Here is a 23,520-nt window from a genome sequence, read left to right on the forward strand (position 1 = left end):
ATCACTCAGTGAAATTCAATATTTTAGAGAATCAGTTTTTGAAAGCTCTCTCTGCAATATCATGCTGTTTGTTCAATTAATGCAAACTGTTTTCTGTGGACAGCGCAGCCTGCAAGAACATTTCCTTTGAAGCCCGTGGATGCCCTGCTGAACTCTACTGATGCCATGCTGCTATGGGCTTCTATGGCAGATTCAAGTGCACTGTTTTCATGCGAGCAAAGGTTTCTGCTCAATGAACAACAGGCATTTAATGTGTCGTTTAGGGTCCTGCCTGGACGCCATGCATCTCTGTCCCAACCAGACACACAGCTTCTCCATATGATGATTGGGAGACCGCTCAAAGGGGAGGAACCTCGTAATCAGCTGCCAATCACTGAAACGGTAATGAACATGACTGACACCTCAAACGTAAACTTGCAGTGCTCAGAGCTGCAGTAGTGGTCAGTAACCTAATCCATAACAATTTTACATGACTAGTATAGCTTGTTATATTAGCACTGTAATTGTTAAATATTGTAAATAAATTCTAAGTATTTATAGGTCTAGATAGCTTCCTGTCACTATCATCTTCAGTGACATTTAGCTAGCTAGTTGGCAGTTTAGCTGGCAAACTACTAATTTTGGTCACCTGATTTTGGAAAAGTGTCATACTTGTGAGGAGAGACTGAGAATTAAAGCTAAGACCAACAGATAAAACGGAACACACAGAGGTATGTATGTTCTTCAGCAATAAACACTTGTGGTTTCCTTATTTTAAAAAAACACCAGTCACCACTGGGGTAGTCACATTATGTCAGTTTATATGGATGGGATTAGTGTTTCACCCTACCGTAACCTGCCACCCCAAAAAAGTCACTTGGTCTACTAGCCACTCCAATGTAAAAGTTCTGGCTACGTCTTTGATTGAGATGCTTATAGGTTTCAGAACCTAGTAGAAGATGAAGAAGTAGAATTTCACCCCGTGAAGGGTTTTCCCAGGCACAACATAACTGTGACTGATGAATGCTAATAACACCGCTAGCAAGCCATTTTGAAAACACGAGAACAATAAGTCTTTGTGGAGTGATGTCCAGCAGTAATGATGATTTAATGCGACATGGATATCGATGACACCTGACTGAAAAGAACTAACTTGCTCTAGCATAAATGGCTTCCCCTTCCCCCACTACCCGGTGTCTGTCAAAACGCAGCTTCCTCTTTCATTTCCACCATAAATGGTAGTGTTGTTGATACATCACAGAAACCTCAAACTGCTGTCTTTAAGCTCTGATCCCTCCCCTTGAGTGGCAGTTTAAGCGAGCAGCCCTTTATCTACGTGCATGCTCGTTGTTACTGCATGTCCATTGCTGGATGCATTTTGGACACTTGGTCTTTTTGCGACTTACATGGTGAAAGAACTTTATCCTATCAAGCCCTTAGATGTTCACACATGTTCATCGAATATCTTTTTTTAAATATATATAAACTTTGCTTATCAGGCCTTTAATTTTTTAAAAAAAAATAATTTAATCTATTTGGAATGCTCATTATTTTATTTATTAATTTCCTTATTTTCATCATTAGCATTCGTGTTGACTTTGATATTATTTATACTATGTTCTGTATTATTATCAATATCATTGTTGTTGTTAAAGTTCTATTTATATTATTTATTATAGATATTATTTATATAATTATTATTGACAACCTATGTTCTCCTTCCCCTTCTTTATGAGCAGTGGTCTCTCTGAGTCCTGCTGTGAGAAGCACAGCTAAATATAACTGCCGATCTGCACTATAGCCACTCAGGCCTTCCTCATGGACAAGAGGGGGCTGGCATGAGGGCAGGGATGCCAGATTGGAGAGTTCCATCCTGTTTTTGACTACCATTAAATTAGATTGTGAGGGACCAAAAAGTTGCGGGTTTGAGAGGTAGTCAGAGTATCAGTGTGGTTTTGAGAAAGGTCATTGTTAGGGAAGTTTTTACACCAGGCTTTAGATGGAAACACTAAACCTCAATCTGGCAACCCTGACCTTGGGTGGAGAGTGAGGGGAGAGCTCCAGCTTCAACTTCAGCTAGTTGATAAACTAGAGAGCAGCAAGAGTGTTCAGGGGAGCTCTCCAAACACAGGAGGGGAAACATGGCGGTAAGCACAAGAAGCACAGTTTTATTTGGGGTTTGTTAATTAAATGGACTGGTTTAATTCTCTGATCAAATTGTTTGAGTTGTCTTTATTACAGTCATGGAGACTGAATAAAAGTCAAGTTAAAAGTCAAGTGAGGCAAACAGATGATGAAAGCTGAATTGACAGCGTAACTTTGGATTCAAATATGGCATAGTATTATAACAGGTTTATAACTTTTATTATATTGTTATGAGTAATATGGCAGTGTGTGATTGACTGGAGTGTTAAATGCCACCAAAAAAACAAACACAGTGCTATACACATAGATGTAATCAAAATAATAGATTATGACAATGGTATTGTCATTGTGTTTTCAGGTAAAATGGGGTTTTGTGAGCTTGTGAAGCACTAGCAGATCTTAATAAGGATAATAAAATTGTAATAATATTAAAAGTATTCTCCAAGTGAGAAGTGATGAAAAAATGACAGATCATTCATTTCGATTCCTTTTCTCTTACATATATTACATACTCTTTTTTTTTTTTTTTTATAAAGTTTCGAATAAGCTGTTATTTTATTTTTTACTCCAGTCCATATTGAAACGAGTGATGTTTCTCTGTCTTGCTATATTTGCATGTTTCTGTGTTGTGCTGGAGGACCAACAACATCTGACTCTTCGGTTAACTTAAAGCATGGCTGGAATCGCAGTGAGCTAACTGACACAGGAAGTGGTGTAACCTCATCCGTAGAACAAGTCAAAATGGCAAGTTTACGTGACACGCTGGTATAAGCGTGTATGTGTGAGAATGGACAATAATACAGATATGATAATATTATGTAGGATGGTATGTGCGAGGCTGCTGAAGTGGAAGAGTAAAAAAAGGAAATGGCAGTCACTTTAAATAGCCTGTGGCTATTTTGAGGTTTATGCCTGCAGAGATGTCACTGGTAAACAGGCTTTTGCTTGACCTTAATAGATATTCATGCTGATTTCAGGGAACCTAGAGAGGTTAGCTGCTCCATAATACACATTCTATTTGCATTTACGGTGTGTAAAGGCCCAAATTGTAACCATTTATTTCATTTTGAGGAGGTTATTATATAATATAATGAGTTGGATACTGAGGCCTGAAGTTTTTAATTTAAAATTTCTCTATTTAAACTATAAATAATGCATTTCAGGTTCTTCTTACTTTGTCAACCTTGAAGCATATGACCAACTTGTGGTGTTATTTTATGTGTGTGTTGCTACCAAAATCTGTAATACAGTATCGATACTAAATGAGGAATAAAACATGATAACAAATAAGGAATAAAACATGACTGGACATGCTGTTACAGGAAAATAAACAATAGGATGGTGTGATGAAGGGGAATTACTGCTACCAGCCCAAACCTGATTATTTTCCTATAACAGCATGTTCCAAAATGTTATGTTCCTGTTATTCCAAACTAAAGATTTTTATTTACTAAAGAATCACACACCATTTTTAAAAAATCTCTTTATAGTTGTGGAACCTCCACAAAGCAAGTTAGTTTCTGTTATCATTTTCATTTGAACAGCTTTGAACAGCAGCTTCCTCACTGGCCTCACTGTTTTTCTTTCTCTTGAAGTTAATAAGAAAAAAAAAAAAAATCTCGTCATGTTACTGAGAAACTGCAAAGCTCTCCCTCCTGAAGACATTCAAGCAGCGGAAGCTTAACATTACAGCTTTGAAAGAAGCCTTTATTTGTCATATATACTTTATATACACCACAAATTCTTTCTTCACACTTCCCATATATTTAAAAAAATATATATATAATAAAAATATTATAACCGGGTGTAATAACCTACTAGTAACGTAATGCTAATTAGGCCTTTATGTTGTTCAGTTTCTCAGATTTTCATCTAAATCAAATGCATTGTTTCAAAATGAAGTCAGCCATGTCGTGTGTGTAAATTAGTGTTTACCAGTTTGTTCTTCTGACATATAGCTGTGGCTTTAGGAGCTCTGATGAAGAGTTGATGCTGTAAGATATTGCGATCTGCTTCATTTTTTTGCCATCTGTGAACAGCACAATGGAGAAAAATACAAACACTGCACTCAGAGATTGTGTGTATTGTATGTACAGCATATTTAATATTCATGATAATGTAAGTAAGTAAGTAAAATTTCTTTATACAGCACTATTTTAGACAGTAGTCACATAGTGTTCACAGTATATAAAAAACTATAAAGCGGTATGAACATAAACAAGAATAACAGCACATTACAACATAACACACAGCCCTAAAATAAAATATAGCATAACCCAAAAAAAAAAAAAAGCAAGCACATCACCCAGTAGAAGCTATAGGTGAATGCCAGCTTCTTAAAACCTGACTCAGAGTCAGAGTTTCTTAAAACCTGACTTTAAACGGTTAAAATAGAAAGGTTAACAGAAATAAATTACAGTATATAAACAATATACAGTAATTCCTGAGCCATTGTTACCTTTAGGTTACAAATTAGAAGTTGCTTCATGTGACCTGCTTAATTGACTTGAACGTGTCATGTGTGAGTAATACGACTGTGAGCTTCAGTGCAGCGACTTCATTACTATCATCACTGGCTGTTTAATTCTCACAAGAGAATTGCTGCTAGCAATTACAAACATAAAAAAACAGCAGGTGTTTCATTTTAACTGCTCTATACCTTTAAGCTTCATAATTATGGTTCATCAGCCAATACATGTTTGATGTCTGAAGTTTGTTTCTTTAGTTTTGCGCTTGAATGGTGCTAACAATTAAGGGAAGCTTATAGCTACCAGTTTAGCATCATGCAAGCAGCAGGTATAAATCATCACACGCTCTACCCAAAGGAATAACATGATTTGTGCATAGACTGTTTAAAAAAAATTATTCCGTGTTAATTAAATGTAAAATTACTCACACTGGATTTGTGGAGGGAAAACCAGGTGTTTATGTGCAGTCCTGTTGTGACATGTTTCTGAAGTGAAAGTACTGATTCAGTGAACCATACATTCATGGAGCAGCTTACATTTGTCTCATTTATGCAACTAAGGGTTAAGGGCCTTGCTCAAGGGCCCAGCAGTAGCAGCTTGGCAGTGCTGGGATTTGAACTCACAACCTTCTCATTACTAGTTCAACAGCTTCCCCACTGACCTACAACTACCCACTTAGCTGGTTTGTTGTTTGTGATGTTAAGACACATTACATTGACTGAGCTTTGCAGAATGCTAAGTGCCACTAGCTTGTTAGTTTATCAGATAAAATATTATTATCAGGTCATTTAGCTAGTTTGTGATATAGCTTGTGAGCTCTTCGCTAAGCAGTTGCTAAAATGACATATGTATGTTGTATAAACCAGTGTCCTGAAATGCTAATAATAAACAGTGCCTTCACACTGAGACTTCCAGAAAGACATAACCCCAGCTCTGTGCTCTCGTTTTCAGCATTTTAGCTGGATGGTATTCTTAAAGCCCTGACCCAGTGAACTAGCATGAGGATGTGTTTTTGATAGAGACTATAAAACACTTCTTTAAGCCGCTCTGGATAAAGGAGTCTGCTAAATGCTGTAAATGTTTTCTCTTGGCCCATTCTTCCAAGATTCACAGAGTTAAAGTTTATCTAGAGCTCAATGCTGGTCCTTGAAGTACCACAGCCCTGCACATTTTGGTGTTTTCCCTGCTCCCATGTCACGTGATTCAACACATCATCTAATTAACAAGCCTTAAAAAGGTGGAATAATTGAGTTAGCGGTGGGAAAACACCAAAAACACAAGCATGCATAATTAACTGCTACTTGAAGCAAATCCCTTTTTCACATATCACATCCTCTTCCATTCACGTGAAAGAGCTCAAATTGTGCTGTTGTCATCCAAATCACTTTTAATGTTGAGTTCCTTCTTCAGACTTTAGGCAACGTCTCCTATCTAATGCTAGCACTGACTGAGTGACAACAAACTACGCTATCTAACGCTAGCACTGACTGAGTGACAACAAACTATGTGCTGAAGAAGAAAGTAATTTCTCTTCAAGATGGAGCTACGACTGTTTTCAGCTCTGTGATTGTCCACTTTTATAGACAACAATGTGTCATTCAGTGTCATACAATCATACAGTCACCTCAAAAGATGCAGATGCTATTCAGGCAAGAATATTATTAAAGCTTAGTCTGTCATTCAAAATAGACAAATCAAACTGTAGCTTTATCATCATTCAAATCTCTTCTAACGTTCCAACTTCAAACTACGGGCCACACCTCCTGCTTGCATCTGATGTTAATACGAAGTGACTTCAAGCTAGATGCTAAAAAAGAATATGATTTAAAAGTGTCATACAGTGTCAGTAACCACATAAGTGAAGCTGGTTGAGGTTACATAACAACTTGGTGAGATTTGAGGTGTGAGACGATTTAGCATGACGCTAAACTGGAGGCTGTAAGTTTTCCTAGTTAAGTTGAGTTACTTGAGTTTTAGTTGTTAAGTTTTACTTGGTAGCAACATTAGTCTTGTAGCTCTAGCACAAAACTAAAGAAGCAAACTTTGGACACCAAACACATAGACTAAGTGTAGCTACAAATAGGTATCATTCTTTCCAATCCTTGGTAAATTTTCTGTGGTTAAGAGAAATAAACCACTCCAGGATGTGCTGTTATAGGAAAATAATCAACCTCAGGGTGGTAAACTTTGCAGTGTAAGATTCAAGCATCTTCAACATCCTGTAGAGGAAATCCTGCAGTCAACCGCTTACTATGTGATGTTACTACTAATCCCAGCGTGAACTGAGCTCTGAGCTGACAACGGTTATGATGTTAAAGGGCTGGTGTGTGGCGAGGGGGCTGTGTGTGTGTGTGTGTGTGTGTGTGTGTGTGTGTGTGTGTGTAGCCTTACAGGCTATTTGAGTTCATTACATCCTGAATGTCAGCTATGTGAAAACTCTGGCAGGACCGAGTTATTGTCAGTCCCACCTCAGCAGCTGTCCCCACACACACACACACACACACATACACACATACAGATGAAACAGAGGACAGGAAGGGACATGATCATGACTGACTTCTCTTTATAAGAGAAAAGAAGAATTCAGAAAGTGGTTGCAGCAAAGCTTCAGTCGAAACAGAACTCAGGCTCCACTTTCACAAGTTCTTATCCGTTCTATGAGTGCTGGTGAAATATTTGTGTATGCTAAGGATCTGCTCAAGTGTTGTAATGAATGATGAAATCATATATTTTTTCTTACATCAATTTTCTTCATTTCTGTTCCTCAAAATGGCATTTTGATTCACTCCCACAGGGAAGACACTGCCTTAAAATGGTGTTTCAGCTGGTTAGCTGACTTTTTTCCTATTTGTAGCTTTGGAGGGGATTTCCATGAATATCACTTGGCTAAAATTGTTGTATGTTTAATCAGGTTTGGTAGATTGTACAGTATTTTCCCCCAAGAGAATAAAATAGGTAACTGTAATACCAGTAGCATGCATGTATTGTTTAGGGTGGCATTTGATAACTAATTGCATTAGAGCTCCAGTTCATTAGTTTGAGCTTTGGCCTGAGCATATTCATGGAAAGCTTTTTTTAGGCCCTGCAGACTGGGTACTAGTGTGAATATGGTGGACTGATTGCACATACCAGCCCAGCCCTTTTGGGATGTTGCTTCAAATTGAGCAGCACAGCTGCTTTAGGAAGTTACACAATTCTTGTTAAATAACTATTTTGAATGCTGTTGAAGCATAGCCTGTCAGTATTTCACTGTTGCTTTCGCCAGGGTTACCAGGTCTAAAAAAAAAAAAAAACAGTACAGTACAGTGATCATTAAAACCAGTTCAAATCCAAAACCTAAAATCTCCCAGACCCTGTTAAAAAAAATAAAATAAATAATAATAATAATAATAAAAAACCTCTGAGATATTTACTACAATTGTTATATTCACAAAGTAACATCTTGCATTATTTTTAATAATGAAGCAGTATTGCCGATCTCCTAAAAAGTTACACTGTGCAATATATCTCATCAGATATGATGAGATATTTGTGTAAATTTCTATGCTATTATAGGAAATTAAACAACAATGGGTGTTGTGTTGTGGCCTAGCTTGAAGCGGAGTTACAGTTACCATCATGAAGTTGATTATTTTCCAATAACAGCAAGTCACGAAGTGTTTTCTTCTTGTTACACCACAGCATTTTACCAACAATTACAATTTTTATTATATAGAATAACACATTGTAACTTTTATCCATTTATAGTTACATTTAATGTTGTGGAACATCCACAAAACAAGTTAGATCCTGTTATCATCTTATAACAGCTATATTTACAGTCATTTCCTCACCAGCCTCTTTTTCTCTTTTTCTTAATAAGAAAAAAAAATGCAGCTTGTCATGTTACTTAGAATCTGCAAAGCACACCTTCCTAAAGACTTTCCTGTGTTAGAACGCTTAAAGTTACAGCTTTACCTCTGACTGTCTCTCCGTGCTGACACTGTAGACTCCTTCCACAAATGCAAATGCTTTATGAGGAGCGGCCTCTATCAAGTCAAGTAGAGATGATAATGTATTAGAACGAGCACATTCATACAAACCTTGCAGCCAGAACTAATGCCCAATCAGAATCAAGAATTCAAAAACACAAAAATGTGCAATTTGCAATCATAATCACCCCCACCCAAATATATAGATCGATAGATAGATAGATAGATAGTAACTACTAGTGAATTTTTGAATAGCTTCTTCTTGAGTAGGTTTATTCAACCACAAAGATGCACATGTCATGTATTTTGAAAGAAGTCCAGAAAATCAGATTCTTTCAAAGAAATCAGAGTCTTTAATTGTGTGTTAAGTGATTACTGTATGTTGTATATGTTAATGTTGAGTCATTACAATCTCTTTAGGCACGTGGTGATAGGGTGACAGTGAGAGCAGGGTGAAATACAGGCATGAGGCATTTGTACCTCTTCACTCACTGACTCACATTGCATACTATTGGGAAGGTCCTATTTTTCCTACCCAACAGCCACCTATAACAACCTGAGCCAAAGAATGAGGTCACACCTAGAAAAAAGAATCTCAGAGGAGGTTCTAGCAATGAGCCAAGAGCCAGACAATACTGGTCCTTAAAGCAAGGAAATCAAACTTCCATCTGCAGAGTGCATGTCTTAAAATAACTTTAAATAATATCTTTAATCATGTGCTCTGGTCTGCTTCACGGAAGATCTGGCTTATGTAATAACAACTTTTACATTTTTTAATTGTAAATAATTTTGCAAATATCTTCCCCCCAATTCAATATTATGGATTATATTGTGTAGATTCATGACAAGTCCATTTCAATTCCAGGTTGAAACATTGCAGAATGTTGAATAAGGGGAGCAAATACTTATCCAAGGCATGGTATTACATAGTTCTTTTGCACTGACAGATGCTGTTGCTGGTTCATAAGCCTAATGTTGAACAAATCTGTCTGTTTCCACTATGAAGGAACCAGTTCTTATCTGGGAAAATGGGTTTGGTTCCAGCACACAAAAGCTGCTGACCTGAAACCAAGAACCAGTGACATTAGGGGACGACTGGTCTTACAGACCGGACTTTCACTTTTCACTGTAGAGTCCAGTACGTTTTTATCTGCCTACTTTTCTGACAGATGCTACAAACGACCAACCACATATCACATTTGTTCGCCAATAACTGCTTCAAACAAAACTCTGGAATGAAGTTGCAATTCTGTGAACCAATTTAGTCTAATGATTATATTATGCTCCAAGAAGCTCACTGTGTCACAGTGTTCAAGCGTTTATTTTCCCAACAGAAACTGATTCATGAACGTTCGTACACACCGTGATGCAAACAGCCAAACAGATTATTCAAGAATCAGAATTTTACAATAAACATTCTAGGAAAACCTATCAGATGTCACTGTAGCTTAATTCTGGCAGTTTTGGTTTTGGATGTAAAATATTTTTTTTACCAAAACATCATGGACATTCCTGCAAAGATCATGTTCATGGACCCAGTGTATTAAACGCTGTGATAAGATTAGTCAGTCTGCATGAAGATGGCTAAAACCTTGCTAGCTAAGTGTGATTTCCTCACACAGTGAATATCAAGCTGATCAGGTGGCTGGAGAGTTACATGCCCTAATGAAATGCACATAGGTCTAATAAATTCAGTTTGTAATCAGATACCAGCTGTCAAAATGTCTGAAATACTCCTGCACGGCAGTATATCCCTCCACTGTAGTGCCTAATGCTACTACTAACAAAACTTCCTGTGGGTAGTATACTCAGAACAAGCTGTAACATGATAATCTTTGATATCGTGTGTAATTTTTTATCTATGAAGCTGTTCCAGTGTGTAGTAATGCAAATGTGTGTAGATGCAAAAGTACTTGTCTTTGGATTGTAATATATGGTCCCAAAGCCAGAGGTAACTCGTAAAATCATCTGTGGTTATTATTTTTACACATTATTTTTACACAGTATTTCTTTGATCCCATGTGTAATTAAACACGAGGGCTGGAGTATTTGGTGTATTTATATTGTCTAGTTTATCATGATGACTCTCCCTGTTGTTAAGAAGAAGCATATGTTTGGTTCCTCTTCCGTTCTACAGAAGGCTCGTGAGGCACGAGCATGCAACTGTGTCTGTCAAAGTTTTAAAACTGAAGCGTGCTAGAGACTGATATAATCTCCACAGGTCGTTTGAAACAGAGTGGGTAATATTAGAGCAGACTGAGAGATAAGCTGCAGAATCAACACCCACATGCACACGCTACAAACTCGTCCACTTGTTCTCAGGGGAGAGGGTCCACACCCTGGTCTAGAGAGATATGCATGAAGCTTGCTGCTCTGCTAGCCAACCAGGCTGCTCAGGACAGTGCGCACTAAAAGCCCTCAGTTTTCACTACAAACCTGGTATTGTAGTGTGTACAGAGAACATTTAAATAGCTTAGGACTACTGCTCAATGTGTGTAGAAAGGAGCTGTGCAATTCAACATGCTACAAGTCATTCTTTCCATAATTTTCCACTTAAATCTTCTAGTGGCTGTCAAAGCTAGGCTAAGGTGTCTTTTCATTCTTTGGTTGGGAAGCTGCAATCATGCCTTTCATCCAGTACAGCTAGGACTGCAGATCAAAAACTTGCCCATTATCTGCGCTACTACAAACAACCAAGATATACACAGCAGTCTGATGAGGAAAATAAGTGGTCCACATTGGCAAACTGGGATTTGCTGGTTAGCCTGATATTGCTATCAGACGACATCTTATTCACTCAAAGAATTCAGATGCAGAGATGCTCTAAAGACAACAGGATGGTCACATGATGGTTAAACACCATTCAGAAGCTGTGAAAGAATCGTTATATGTACTTTTCAATACACTTATATCACGAGAAGTGACATGTGCCACTGCATAATGCCAGAGGCAAGATATCAGACTAAGCAACATTTCATTTTCCACAACAGGAAACCACGATAAGCTATGATACGACCGCTCAAGCAGAAGAAAAAAAATTTCAGAAAGACCTTAAAGTGATCTTGTATTTAATATGCATATACTGTATCGGACCAAGGACAAGTACAAGTTTGTTGGTACTCAACGATACTGATACTGAAATGAATAACATGCTTAGTGTTAGACAGTCAGGGGCATTACAGAACATGATGCTGGTTGCTGTCATGTGTTGCTCCTCATGCTGAGTTTTATGTTTAAGATATTATGGTATTTAAACAGTATCCCTAACAGAGTGTGAGTGTGGCCGACTTGAGTGTACAGATCAGACAGTATCAGTGAGCATGGTCATTAAAATGAGTGTAAGGCACCATGATTTGCGATGCTTTGCAAGCAATGTGTAGTCCATGGGGTGTCTCAGTTCTCAGTGCTCAGAGACTGAAATGCCTTCTCTCATTTCTACTCTTAAGCCATTTCACTACATTTGAATCATAACCACAGTGCAACAGCCTGAGTGATTGTTGTTTGTGTTTGTGTTTAATTTACCTGACATATATAATCTTGTGAACAATATCATAAAAGGAGACCATCTCCAGAACGTGTTGAGAAGTTTACTGGGGTATTGTGCATCTTTATTCAAATCTGTTGGCTCAGTCTGGTAAACTATAGGATTTTGGTAACTAAATTATTTCATTTGAAGGTGAATTTTAATAACAGAAATTTAAAAATAGCCCAGGTCCATAGGAAACCCTGCTCCTGGCAACAATGGTTGGACCTCCAGCATCCCAGCACAGACCAATCATTCTGGCATATATATCTAGTCATTAGTGTTATCAGTATTAGTGTTGGCTGGAAAGCTGTCCTTGCTGAGTATTTAGCAGAGCTCAGGAGTGAGGCAATATTATGCCTGGAGGCTTCTGTTTACTTCACTATATCTGTTCCTGTCAGTCAGCACCTCATGCACAGCTATGCAGGTTTTGCTGGACGAGGGTGTAATGAGCCTCTAGCAATGAGGAAAGGGAGTGAGTCTCAGGTCTGAGCATGACCCAATGTCTTCTCTGATCTCTGCTCTTACAATCTCTCAGAGTCTCCCAGAGGGCTCTGACCTCATTTAGACTAAACCTTTACAACTTTCTTTCCCTATCTATTGCTCTCCCAGTCTGCCTCTGCCAAATATACTCCCATTTGTGTTTCTGTTTTATTATGCAACGATTAAACCTTTTGAGACTGTGATGATACAAGCCCAGTCGATGAAATCTCTCCGAACTTGAAACAGAGGGCAGTGAAAACCATATTTTCCAGATAATAAGTCAGTTTGGATTATAAGAAGAACCTCCTAGATTCTGACTCCTAAGACGAAAAAAATAACATGTAACCTGCTTTTTTTTAAACGAACCAACCATTTTTATTTTGCATAATGCCTCTGAGATCTCTAACTAGGTGTGTGCTAGTTTAGCTTTTGTTCCCTTCTCACTCAATGCTGTATTATTTCCTGAGCTGAAGCCTTTACTACAGTCCTTATCAGGACTGAAATCCTTACAAAGACGTCATGATATACCAAAATAAAACACTGAAACACTCAATTCACTTAATCAGTAGCTGTTGTTTGTCTGACAACTCCTGCTAATTTCAGCTAGTGTCCTCATGGGGGAATTTTGTTATATTAGCACCAGGCTAACTGTAGTGTACCTGCCCTACACTGGTTTGACCCATACTGTAGTTCTAGTTATAGAGTGAATTTTTAAATCGTTATAGTGAAAGTGTTGGCTACAGCTTACTCAGCACTGATAGCATATCTCATAGCTGCATATCAATTCAATTCAATTCAGTTTTTTTGTACAGCACTTTTAACAATGGACATTGAAACAAAGCAGTTTTACAGAAATAAATACATTCAGGATATAAATTGTAAATGTATGAATTTATCCCTAATGAGCAAGAGGCGACGGTGGCACGGGAAAACTCCCTGAGACGATATGAGGAAGAAACATTGAGAGAAACCAGACTGAAAAGGGAACCCATCCTCCTCTGCGTGACACCGGGTAGTGCGATTATAAATAAATCCCTTCTATAACTGTGTAGTACATGGACAAATACAATTTACAAATACAAATACAACCAGGAATTTACAGTTTTCACATGAAGTCTGGTTTGTTGAACCTATTCACTGTGCACTGATGGAGACCTGAGTGCAAAACTGCTCGCAGCAACCGCAGCCCCAATGCCACCACAGCAGTCACAGTCCCAAACCATCACAGTTAGCATAACTCATATAGCTGTGCGTCTCTCATAGAGGTTTCCATTTAGCTACACAATCTGGTGATATCTGCTTGTCAGTGATCTGAGGGTTTTTTAGGTTATAAAGTCATGTATATTATGTAATTACACTGTTATTACTGTGTGCAGTTTTACTTCATGTATCAGCAGCAAAAACTCACTGCTGGAGTAATACACATAGTGTAAAAATATTAAATATTATTAACAGCCATAAAAGTTTGAGAATCACACATACCAGAATACAACAATTAGGATAGTGCAAAAAGTCTTCTCCAATAACATGCAGTGTATGATACTTTGAGCTTACAGAAGCAAAACAGTGGTTACAAAATTCAAAACCCCCACGTCACAGCATCAACCTGTGCGTGCCATTGCAGTTTTGCTGAATGTGAATGTGTTTGGATTCTTTGCTGCTGCCCAGATTATTACTTTGTGATTTGTAATTTCTTATACAATCATAAGGAGGTGCCAGAATTTGATATACACTGTTCTGCTCCTATAACCACCGTTTCAGCGGTAGAAACTGCACTGTGAACTTAAATTCTGAATAAGACCCGGATGAACACTGTGTATTCAAGTGTAACATTAAGCAGTAATTCCTCCTTATCATTAGCACAGACATATGAATCCTGCATTTTGCTTTCCGCACAATACGTGTGCTTGCGATGTTATTCTTAGGGTGTTTGACATCACAGTTTATTAAATAGATATTATGACTGGACTGCTCCCGTGAGCGGTTTGCGATTTCGTGTGGACGGAGAAATTTTCGAACATGATATGTATATGTTTGCGTGGACAGGAGTGTTCAAAAATATATGGTGGCGTCCAAAAGTCTGAAAATGCTTCTATTTTGCATTCTTTTCTAATTTAACACAATTTTTTACATTTCAAAATAGATTATTAGCAACAACTTGAGTGAAGAGTTGAATCTTAGAAATATTTGCACAATTTCTAGTTTCAGAATTTCTTAGTATTTGGCATGGCTGCATTTGCTTTAATGACAGCGTGCACTCAAGCTGGCATGAACACTCCAAGTTTGTCTAAAACCTGATGATCCATGTTAGATCAAAACCATCAGAGTGTCATCTGAACACATGCTTTAAGGGAAGGAATAAGACTCAAGGAAAATCTGACCTTTTTTTTTTACAAAGGACTTAACAGGGTAAAAATCACAAATTCGCATCATTGAATTTTCACTGTGACAGTGCAGAATCTTGAAATCCTGAATATTCATGATGATGAATGTTTCCTTTCTTTGTTTTTATTTTTTCAAAACTCTAATAGTCTAATATTGTTCGTTTCCAGTTTAAAAAACAAACCCAGATTTTCAGTGTGGTCTCAGATTTTCAAACCTCATTGTGGCCTGGGCCTGAGAATCTTTTCTGGCCACAACCTTGCGAATGCTGATCGTTGCAATTTGGTTGGCTCACTGCACTTCCTTGCACCAGTTTGCAGTGGCCAAAAGAAGGTTTGAATAGCACAACACAAGAGTTTTGTTTGAACCAGTCAGTTGTAAGTAATAATCTTGTGTGTTTTGAGTGTTTTGCTTGGTCATCTGCCGTACAAGTCCATTTTTGTGAAAGTATGTGGCCACTTTAACAAATAAAAATTAACAATAATTTTCTTGTTGCTCAAAAATGTACCAATTATATTCACTTATTTTATGCTGCAGGTCCACAAAATTGCATAACCAAAGAGAATGCCTTTCTCTGAAATCGTTTGCTTTAATTATTAACAGAAACATTATTACATTAAATGCTGTAAATGCTGGCTATTTATAGCAGCAGCAACTGGAACAACAATGAATCTCCCATCTCAGTGAATTTCTGTTCAATTTCACTCCTTTGCTTCACTGATGAACTAAAAGTTCAGTTAAAATTCTATGTTCATATAATTGCTTGTTTCTATGAGAGAAATAAAAACTGGGAGCTTAATCTTTTGGAATGCAAAAATGTCACGCTTACTGAAATAGTTGGTCAGAAATCTAGTGGATCAACCAAGACATTTCTGTGTTTCTGCAGGGATCTGAACTCATAAGCTATTGATCAATAGCCCAAAGTCTTAATCACAAAGCAATCACTACTGTCGGATACTGATGCGGCTTGGCTGTTTAACTACATTAGCCACATAGCTAAAGGAGCAAACATGCCTTGTTTGATGATATACAATCAGAGTAAGCAAAAAATGGTGAAGAATTGATTCCTTTAACAAAATATACTATCTTTAGTGTGTTCAGGTTTTCTCAGATAATTGTACTCGATTGGTCCTTATACAGTGTAAATATTTGAATTCCACAAAACTTATAATAGAATTTTGATGAATTTCAGTAGTATTCTAGAGAATGAACGCAAAACACATTTGCCTTGTTTTCTATTTTGTATTCTTATTGAGCAAAATATGTATTTTCCCTTCCATACTTTCCCTAGTTTGTATGTAGCTTTACATTGTTGAGTGCAAAAGTTTGCCCACCTTTAGAGAAATTTGAAAAAAAGAGAAATATATTTAGGACCTGATTTACTAAGATTCCAAATCCCATGTGCTAATTTGCGTGTTCAAGGGGATAAATTGCATGTGCTAAATTTGGGCATGTTGTGAGCGATTTAAAATGAATAATTACACAAATTACATCACAAGTAGGAGAAGAAAACAATATGAACTCAAAATAAAAGCATGTGTGTTCTGAAGCACATTTTGCAGTATTATTGTCATTATTTTAATAGACTTCTTCTTTAATTAATTTGAGACATAATCTTAATAAATTGTCTCATTATTGACACCTAGTGAATGGTATCATTTTATGTTTATCTGGCCGAAGCTTCCACAAATTTAATACATGCTCTCTGGAAGTATTAATTTGCACACTTTCAGGTTTAGTAAATCATGAGTGTAAAATTAATCCGTCTGCGTTGACTCCACCCTGTATTTTGCATTTGCAGGCAGAAGCAGCCCAAACAGCATATTCATTATGACAAATTTTCCAAACTGGACAAAACATGCTATCTTGCTGATTTTTGATGTTATCAAGTTTGCATACGTTTTTACACACAACCTAACCTAAACTTGTTTTCCTATTTGATTAAAAGGAAAAGGACAGTTTGATGTGCTGGTTTGTGTTTGGTGAAAACTGGTCTATATACAAATCAGTTTTGTTTGTAACCTTTTTTTTTTTTTTTTTTTTTTTATATTTTGGCTCTGATAGGTGGCACACAGTCAAGCAGAGTATAATATTCAGAAATGTGGTCTGTCTGGTTCTGTGATGGTACATGTCTTTCTGCCATTTACAGGTTTTAACACTTTAATGGAGAGCTCAAGGGGGAAAGAATTCTGAAATTATTTCTGTCTTCATGCCAGATACTTACATCAGAATAATGACCACCCCCCCAAACACACACACACACACACACACACAAACCAGAGTACAAAGTTTAACTTCCTTTTCTTCCCATTTCAGCAGCTGTTAATGCGTGCATGCTTTACACTCCACTAACGCTGATGTATTTCAGAAGGGGTCGAGACTCTCTGTGGCTGAGCTGGCTGGAAAGTTCACATCTCCGGCTCCCGCTCCTACAGAAGATGAAGCGGTGAGGCTTCCCAACCTGTAACTGATCAGTCTCTCCATCCGTCCTCATTCAGACTGCATCTCTTACTTCCTTGTGCTTACGTTTTCACACTGCACTCTGCTTAAACAGACTCTCTCAGTCCCTCCATCAACCTACCCTTCCATTACACTTATTTTATTATTAGTTATTATTTATAATTCACTGGTCATTTGAATTGAATGGGATTCATCTAAAGCTCAGTAACCCAAAACAAGTGACAAAATGCAATCTTGACTTTAAAATCTTCACTTGGAATTATTAAAATAGGAAAAGTGACATTTTATAGGAAAAGTGATATTTTTTTTAATCTACATAATAAAACAGTGTAACTGGTTCTTTCTGTTTTTTTTTTTTTTTTTTTTTTTTCTGTGAGCAATTCAGAAATGAAAAGCTCTAATGGCACCATTAAGTACAGATAACCTGCTGTTATAGGAAAATAATCAACCACCAGTTACTGGTACCACCTGGTTGATTATTTTCCTATAAAGCATATTCAGAAGTGTTTTATTCCTCTTATATCACTTTATACTTTTGTCAATTACAACTTAAAGTTACAGCTTTAGCTCTGACTCTTACAAAGTGCTGAACTGGAGAGTCCATCTGAAAGGAGTCTCTTTACAGAAAACTTCACAATTTGACATTATTCTTTCCTAAATAACAGCACATGTTTATCTGTTTATTATTAGACTTCTTATTATTAGATTACATGGATCATCTGCATCAAACTTTGAATGAGCTGTTACTATAGAAACTGTAATGTATCAGAACTGAAAACACAGGCTGGTGTGGTTATAAAAGGCTATATATGCATGTAGACTCAGCTGAAGTGGTTTGACAGGGCCGTGCTGTAACCTCTAAACCCCTCACTGCAAATCCTGACTGTATGCGAAAGGACTGTTACATAACAGTGATAAGTGGCAGTCTGTGCCGGCGCTCAGCGGCAATTTGTTGTGTTGTTTAGGTCCGTGGTTCTCAAAGTGGGGCCCAATTTTTTTATTTAACTATTATCAAAGTTATTATATGTATTATTTGTATAGTTTTAAGTTATTTGACTAGTCACTTGAATTGAATTGATTTAATCCAAACCTGATTAATTAAAAAGCTTATAAATACTATTAACTTAACCTGACAATTTTAATGAAAATGTGATGCAAAGCTCTTTTGCTTTTTTGGATTATTATATGTTTAGTTAAAGGGGTCACTGGCCACAGGAACTTTGAGAACTCTGATTTAGGCTGCTGATCTTTGCTTTTTTTCCCAACAGCAGAGCTTTGAATGAAACCATTTTGGCGTCGCTGTCTCTCACTTTCAGTGCACTTATCATCAGCAATCCTCTCTTTTCTTTCTGCATTACTGCTTTTCTTATCCATCTCTCTATTTCCCACTGATTTTAGTCCCAGACACATCACTCTTTCATTCTTTTGCTTTCTTCGATACTTGTTTGTATTCTGGAAGGTGATGAATGATTGAATTCTTTGGAAAAGTTATACCTAATTGTGCCTTTGCTGTCATGCTCTCTTTACTAGCCATGTCGCATCTGATCCAAGCTCAGCTCTTAAAGACCTGACCGTACAGGACATTATAAATACAGCTTGTGTTTCATTGTGCTTCAGAACAAGCCTGTACGGAGGAGACCCCCACGCACACTGCCACTTCCTGTCAGTAATGATGTGGGTCAGGGGCAGGACGAGGTGAGACGAGATGAGAAGCATGAAGAAAACACTATCCTGCTAGAACATGTCTGCATGTTTGATTCACAAATAGACAAAGTATTTCACTGAGCTGTTTTCTGTATCAGCTGAACTAAGAGGTTCTACTTGGAACCTTTTCTGAAAGGGAAACCCTCTCCTGTAGGGTTCAATAAGTAATTAGTAAAAAACAAGGGTGTGCTGTTATAGGAAAGTAATCAGCAATGGAGTGGTGTGCTGCAGAGTTACTGTTACCACCAGAAGTTGATTATTTTCCTATAACAACACATCACAAAGTGTTTTATACCACTCTTATGCCACAGCAATTTACCAACATTACAAGTTTTATTTAATAAAGAACAACATAATTTTTTATCCATTTATGGTGATGTTCAGTGTTGTGGAATGTCCCTGAGACTAGTTAGTACCTGTTATCACAGTCATTCCTTCACCTGTCTTTAATTTTTTTTTCTCTCTCTCGAAGACAAAAAAATGCAACTTGTTACCAGAAAGCGCGATGTCATCTCTCCTGAAGAGTTTATGCACAGTTACAAGGAACTGACACTGGAGACTCCTTCCATAAATGTTAAATAAACATCCAGTTACAGAAAACTTCAATAAATCAATAATTATGTGTTTTTCTTATTAAATAACAGCACAATCTAGTTTGTTTAATTAGTCTTGGATTATGTAGAGCGCCAGCCAAAGAAGTCCCTGTGACTCTGTTACTGTTACTATAGAAATGATTAATATATACCTATGATTTGCAGCTGGAATTATTGTCAGAGCTGCTGTTATAGGAAATTAATCCACATCTTCTGACCACTCAGAAGAATTCAACAGCACTGTGGTATAAAGCACTTTGAAGAGACAAAGTTTAGCATGCTAGGTGCATTCTTATTTCTTCATTGTCTATACTTCTTACATGATGCAACTTTACAGCTTGTATACAATCATACATTGTTTTCAGGGTTTATTAATATGGTACATTAAGCATAATCTATATTGTTTTTTAAACAGCAGAAAGAAGAAGCTGGTTCCCACCCGCCAAGAAAGAATAGAAACTCTGCCCTCATTGAGAAACTAAAGGTGGGTGTGTTTTTACCGCAAACCATCTTAACATGTTCACCAAATACCCCCCATCATACCGCGTCCCAAACACCCGCCCCCCTCCCCCCAACGCGTGCGCGTGCGCACACACACACACCCTCTAGTGTGTCACCCTCTATTGGCAAGATATGCATATAACACCTGCAAGGATAGATGTTTTTTGAAAAAAAATTATACCAATTTTCCCCCTTTACTAAGGTCAGCCAGTTGTTCTCACATAATTACACACCCTAATATTGATGCACTTCCTTCAAATGGCATAGTTATGCTCTGTAATAAAGATAAGAAGAAAAATAAGAAGTTTTATTTACATTATAACACCTGTCACACACCCAAAGTATTGTAACACTCACTTTACTATTCAAAACCAAGTACAACAAACATGCACATGCACACACACACATGCACACACACACATACACACACGTATTTGGTAGCTTGTCAGACCACATTGAATTTGTGTATGTGATTGAAATAAATAAGCTGTTTATACTAGCCTATATACAGTTGCAGTAACCTATGCAAGTTGTATGATTTGAAGCCTATCGCACAAGTTTTACACAAGTGAGTTTCCTTTTATGTAAGTTTACACAGTCTCAGGAGCTCTGCTAGGCTCTACCTGGATGGTTAAAAGAAAGACTTCCTTCTTTTTCCAATTTTATTCAAATCCATGACTGCTTTCACTGTTTCCTGTTGATATAGGCATGCACGATGGCAGGAATTGCAAAATAGGGCACAGCACATGTGCTACAGTTTTTTCTGTAAATGCTTGCTTTCTCCTATTCTTTCTCTTTACCGTGGTGTTCATATCCATTTCACTGTGACATGCTAGCTAGAGAAGCGTTTAGTGGGAAAGGAGCATTTCTTTGCATCCTTCACATCCAGTGCTATCAGTGTTAACGGGGCCAGAACGTGTCTGTCCCTCCATCCTGGTAGAGCCGCTCTCAGCACACCAGCTCGAAAACTAGCGACAACCCAAACCACCATGGACTTAGGCTCCAGCAACCAATGCCCAAAACCTCAGGAGTGCAATGACAGTCACTGGCAGTGTGTCTAGTGCCTTGGTATTAACCATCTGAGAAATACTGTCCTCAACTGTGAGGCTGCCTGCATCAAATTTGGCTCAGGATGCGGATGGTGTGTGTGGCCACATCCAAGAGACTCTTCCAGAAGAAGGACGAACTGACACCTGAGCCTTCAGCCTCGATAGTGTCCAGGAAGGGGTCCAGATCTGCCAGCTCCCATACAAACCTGACAGGATCCCGGGTTAGACCCATTACACTGAACTCTATGTACCTCAATGTAAGGACTACATCAAAGGCTACAAGCTGAGACCCTAGAAGCCCACAGGAGGAAAACATCGGACACTAAACGTGTCTCATCTGATCAATTATATTTTGGGTAAAATTGTTTAAATTTGATTTTTCTATGTGTTATGTTTCTCACAGGCATCTCTTTCACCGACGGCCACCCTGCCGTCCCCATTGAGTCCAGGAGCTGGGAAACCGCAGCTGCCATTTTTCCCACCTCACTCACCCTGTAGCCCAGTCAGCCCAACCTCAGCATCCAAACCAAGCCAGTTAGAGACCCCAGCCAGCTTCGAGACCCCTGCGGAAAGCACTGTCCTTCCAAGCATCAACAAGGTTAAAAAATACTCAAGGCCACCCCTCGGTGTTTAATTAAAAATGATGTTACTGATAGGGAGTGTATGTTATATTCTGAGGTTTAAAATACATGTGTTGCTCTGGATCACACACACACAGGGTCGTGCTCGTCATTCTATCAAACGCCGTCCGCCGTCTCGCCGACTCAGGAAGTCCAGTGGGGAGGAAGATGGGCCTAACGAGGAAAAGGCCACCCCGCCTGTCTCTGGTCCGACGACTCCAGATGGAAAGGAGAACGACGTGTTCGAGGAGCAGAAGGTGGAGAAAGAGGAGATTGACGGTACCGATTCGGCATCTGCTACGTCCAAGCAAGAGCAAGAGCAAGATCATGAGCAACATGAAGCATCAGAGGATTCAGAACAGCAGCCCTTAGCTTCAACAAGAGAAGAAGTAGAGAACAGGGAGTGTGTCGTGTCAGCTGAGAAGGAGGAGACAGTAGAAGAGGAGAAGAAGTCTGAGCAACCTGAGATAGACAACAGTAAAGAAGAGTCCACAAAACAAGAGCCTGATGAGGAGACAGCCATGGAGGCACAGAGCGACCCGGCAACAGCAACGGAGGAAAAAATAGAACAGGAAGTGAAAAAAGAGGAGGAAGATGGAGGTGAGTCTTTGCCTATATTCCTTATAGGAATCCCTGCTTATTCATTTTTGGATGTTTATCTAAAAAGTTGTCTTTCTTTGTCATATTACAGGAATGTAAATGCTCTAAGCAATGAAAATAGGAATTCCGCTCAAGGGACAGTTCACTAAATTCTAGCCACATGGGAGAACCACAAGGGTGAAGCGGAGGCCCAATAACAATGTGAATAAAATGCCCTGAAACCTTCCAACAAAGCTTTAGCACCAGGTTATTTTTTTGTGTGTGTTAATGTGCAAGTTAATCACAAAGTGGAAAGAAAATCATTTTTTTCTTGTACAGTTTTTGTTAACATTTTGCTAACATCTTTTTTTTTTGTGCTGATGGAATTATTTCAGATTCAGTATTACAGTATTTGTTGGCATTTTGTATATACATTGCACTAAAGTTAATGTTGTAGTAAAGGATGGCTGGATGGATGTTGACAAGAACCTGCTTTTTATTTAAACTCCAAAACACTGGGCTTTAGAACAAGTGTATAGTGTGTTGCTACATACACAGTCAGGTGTTATCTTCATAATCAAATTTAAATCAAAGATTAAACTCACAGATTTTTTTTTTAAACAAAGCTTCTTTTTTTTTAAATTTTATGACATCTTAGGGTGAAATATACAAATGTGTTGTCCTCATGTCCCAAGGATTAACAGCTATAGTAGTGATGGGTGACTCGTGCTTTAAAGTGCATTAAAGTTGATTTTCACCTTTAAACTAATACAAGCACAATCTTGAGCCTGTTTGCTGTGATGCAATCTGTGTGTTGTCTAGGATTTTGTGTGTTTAAACATTTAACAATATTTCTGTCATCCAAAATATACCTCTACACTGTATGAATCAAAATCAGTCGCCATAACAAGAAGTAGTTAGCAATTTAGTAATAGTACACTGGAAATATGTTCATTTATTTTAATTTTTTCGCACTGTGATAATGTTTTTTTAAAGTATTTGAATAAAAAGCTGGAGTTTTGTGTAAGTCATACTGATTGCTGTGTACTTCTTTCTGTAGGGT

General features: G+C 37.9%; 1 protein-coding gene across 5 annotated transcripts; it reads left to right on the forward strand.

The window, feature by feature from the left end:
- Nucleotides 1-1,997: 1,997 nt before the first annotated feature.
- On the forward strand, nucleotides 1,998-23,488 carry dub (duboraya). Of its 5 annotated transcripts, none has more exons than XM_026938656.3 (7): nucleotides 2,044-2,126; nucleotides 17,323-17,397; nucleotides 19,029-19,106; nucleotides 20,124-20,192; nucleotides 21,662-21,856; nucleotides 21,977-22,478; nucleotides 22,570-23,488. In XM_026938656.3, exons 1-7 carry the CDS (start codon nucleotides 2,121-2,123, stop codon nucleotides 22,575-22,577), a joined length of 933 nt encoding a protein of 310 aa, XP_026794457.3. In that variant the 5' UTR covers nucleotides 2,044-2,120; the 3' UTR covers nucleotides 22,578-23,488. The 5 variants fall into 5 exon arrangements, with proteins under 5 accessions (XP_034167203.2, XP_026794459.3, XP_026794457.3 ...); XM_026938657.3 differs by having other exon boundaries at nucleotides 2,047-2,126; nucleotides 17,320-17,397; nucleotides 20,127-20,192; XM_026938655.3 differs by having other exon boundaries at nucleotides 2,048-2,126; nucleotides 17,320-17,397.
- The last annotated feature ends 32 nt before the right edge of the window (nucleotides 23,489-23,520 follow it).

This window comes from Pangasianodon hypophthalmus, chromosome 15 (genome assembly GCF_027358585.1).
Source record: "Pangasianodon hypophthalmus isolate fPanHyp1 chromosome 15, fPanHyp1.pri, whole genome shotgun sequence".
NCBI classification, from domain to species: Eukaryota; Metazoa; Chordata; class Actinopteri; order Siluriformes; family Pangasiidae; genus Pangasianodon; species Pangasianodon hypophthalmus.

What these genes read in the sequence shown, in the direction of transcription:
- dub (XM_026938655.3), top strand. An exon ending in TGGGTCAGGGGCAGGACGAG is followed by an intron (nt 19,107 to 20,123) that starts GTGAGACGAGAT and finishes TTTTTTAAACAG; the next exon opens with CAGAAAGAAGAAGCTGGTTC. An exon ending in TCCTTCCAAGCATCAACAAG is followed by an intron (nt 21,857 to 21,976) that starts GTTAAAAAATAC and finishes ACACACACACAG; the next exon opens with GGTCGTGCTCGTCATTCTAT.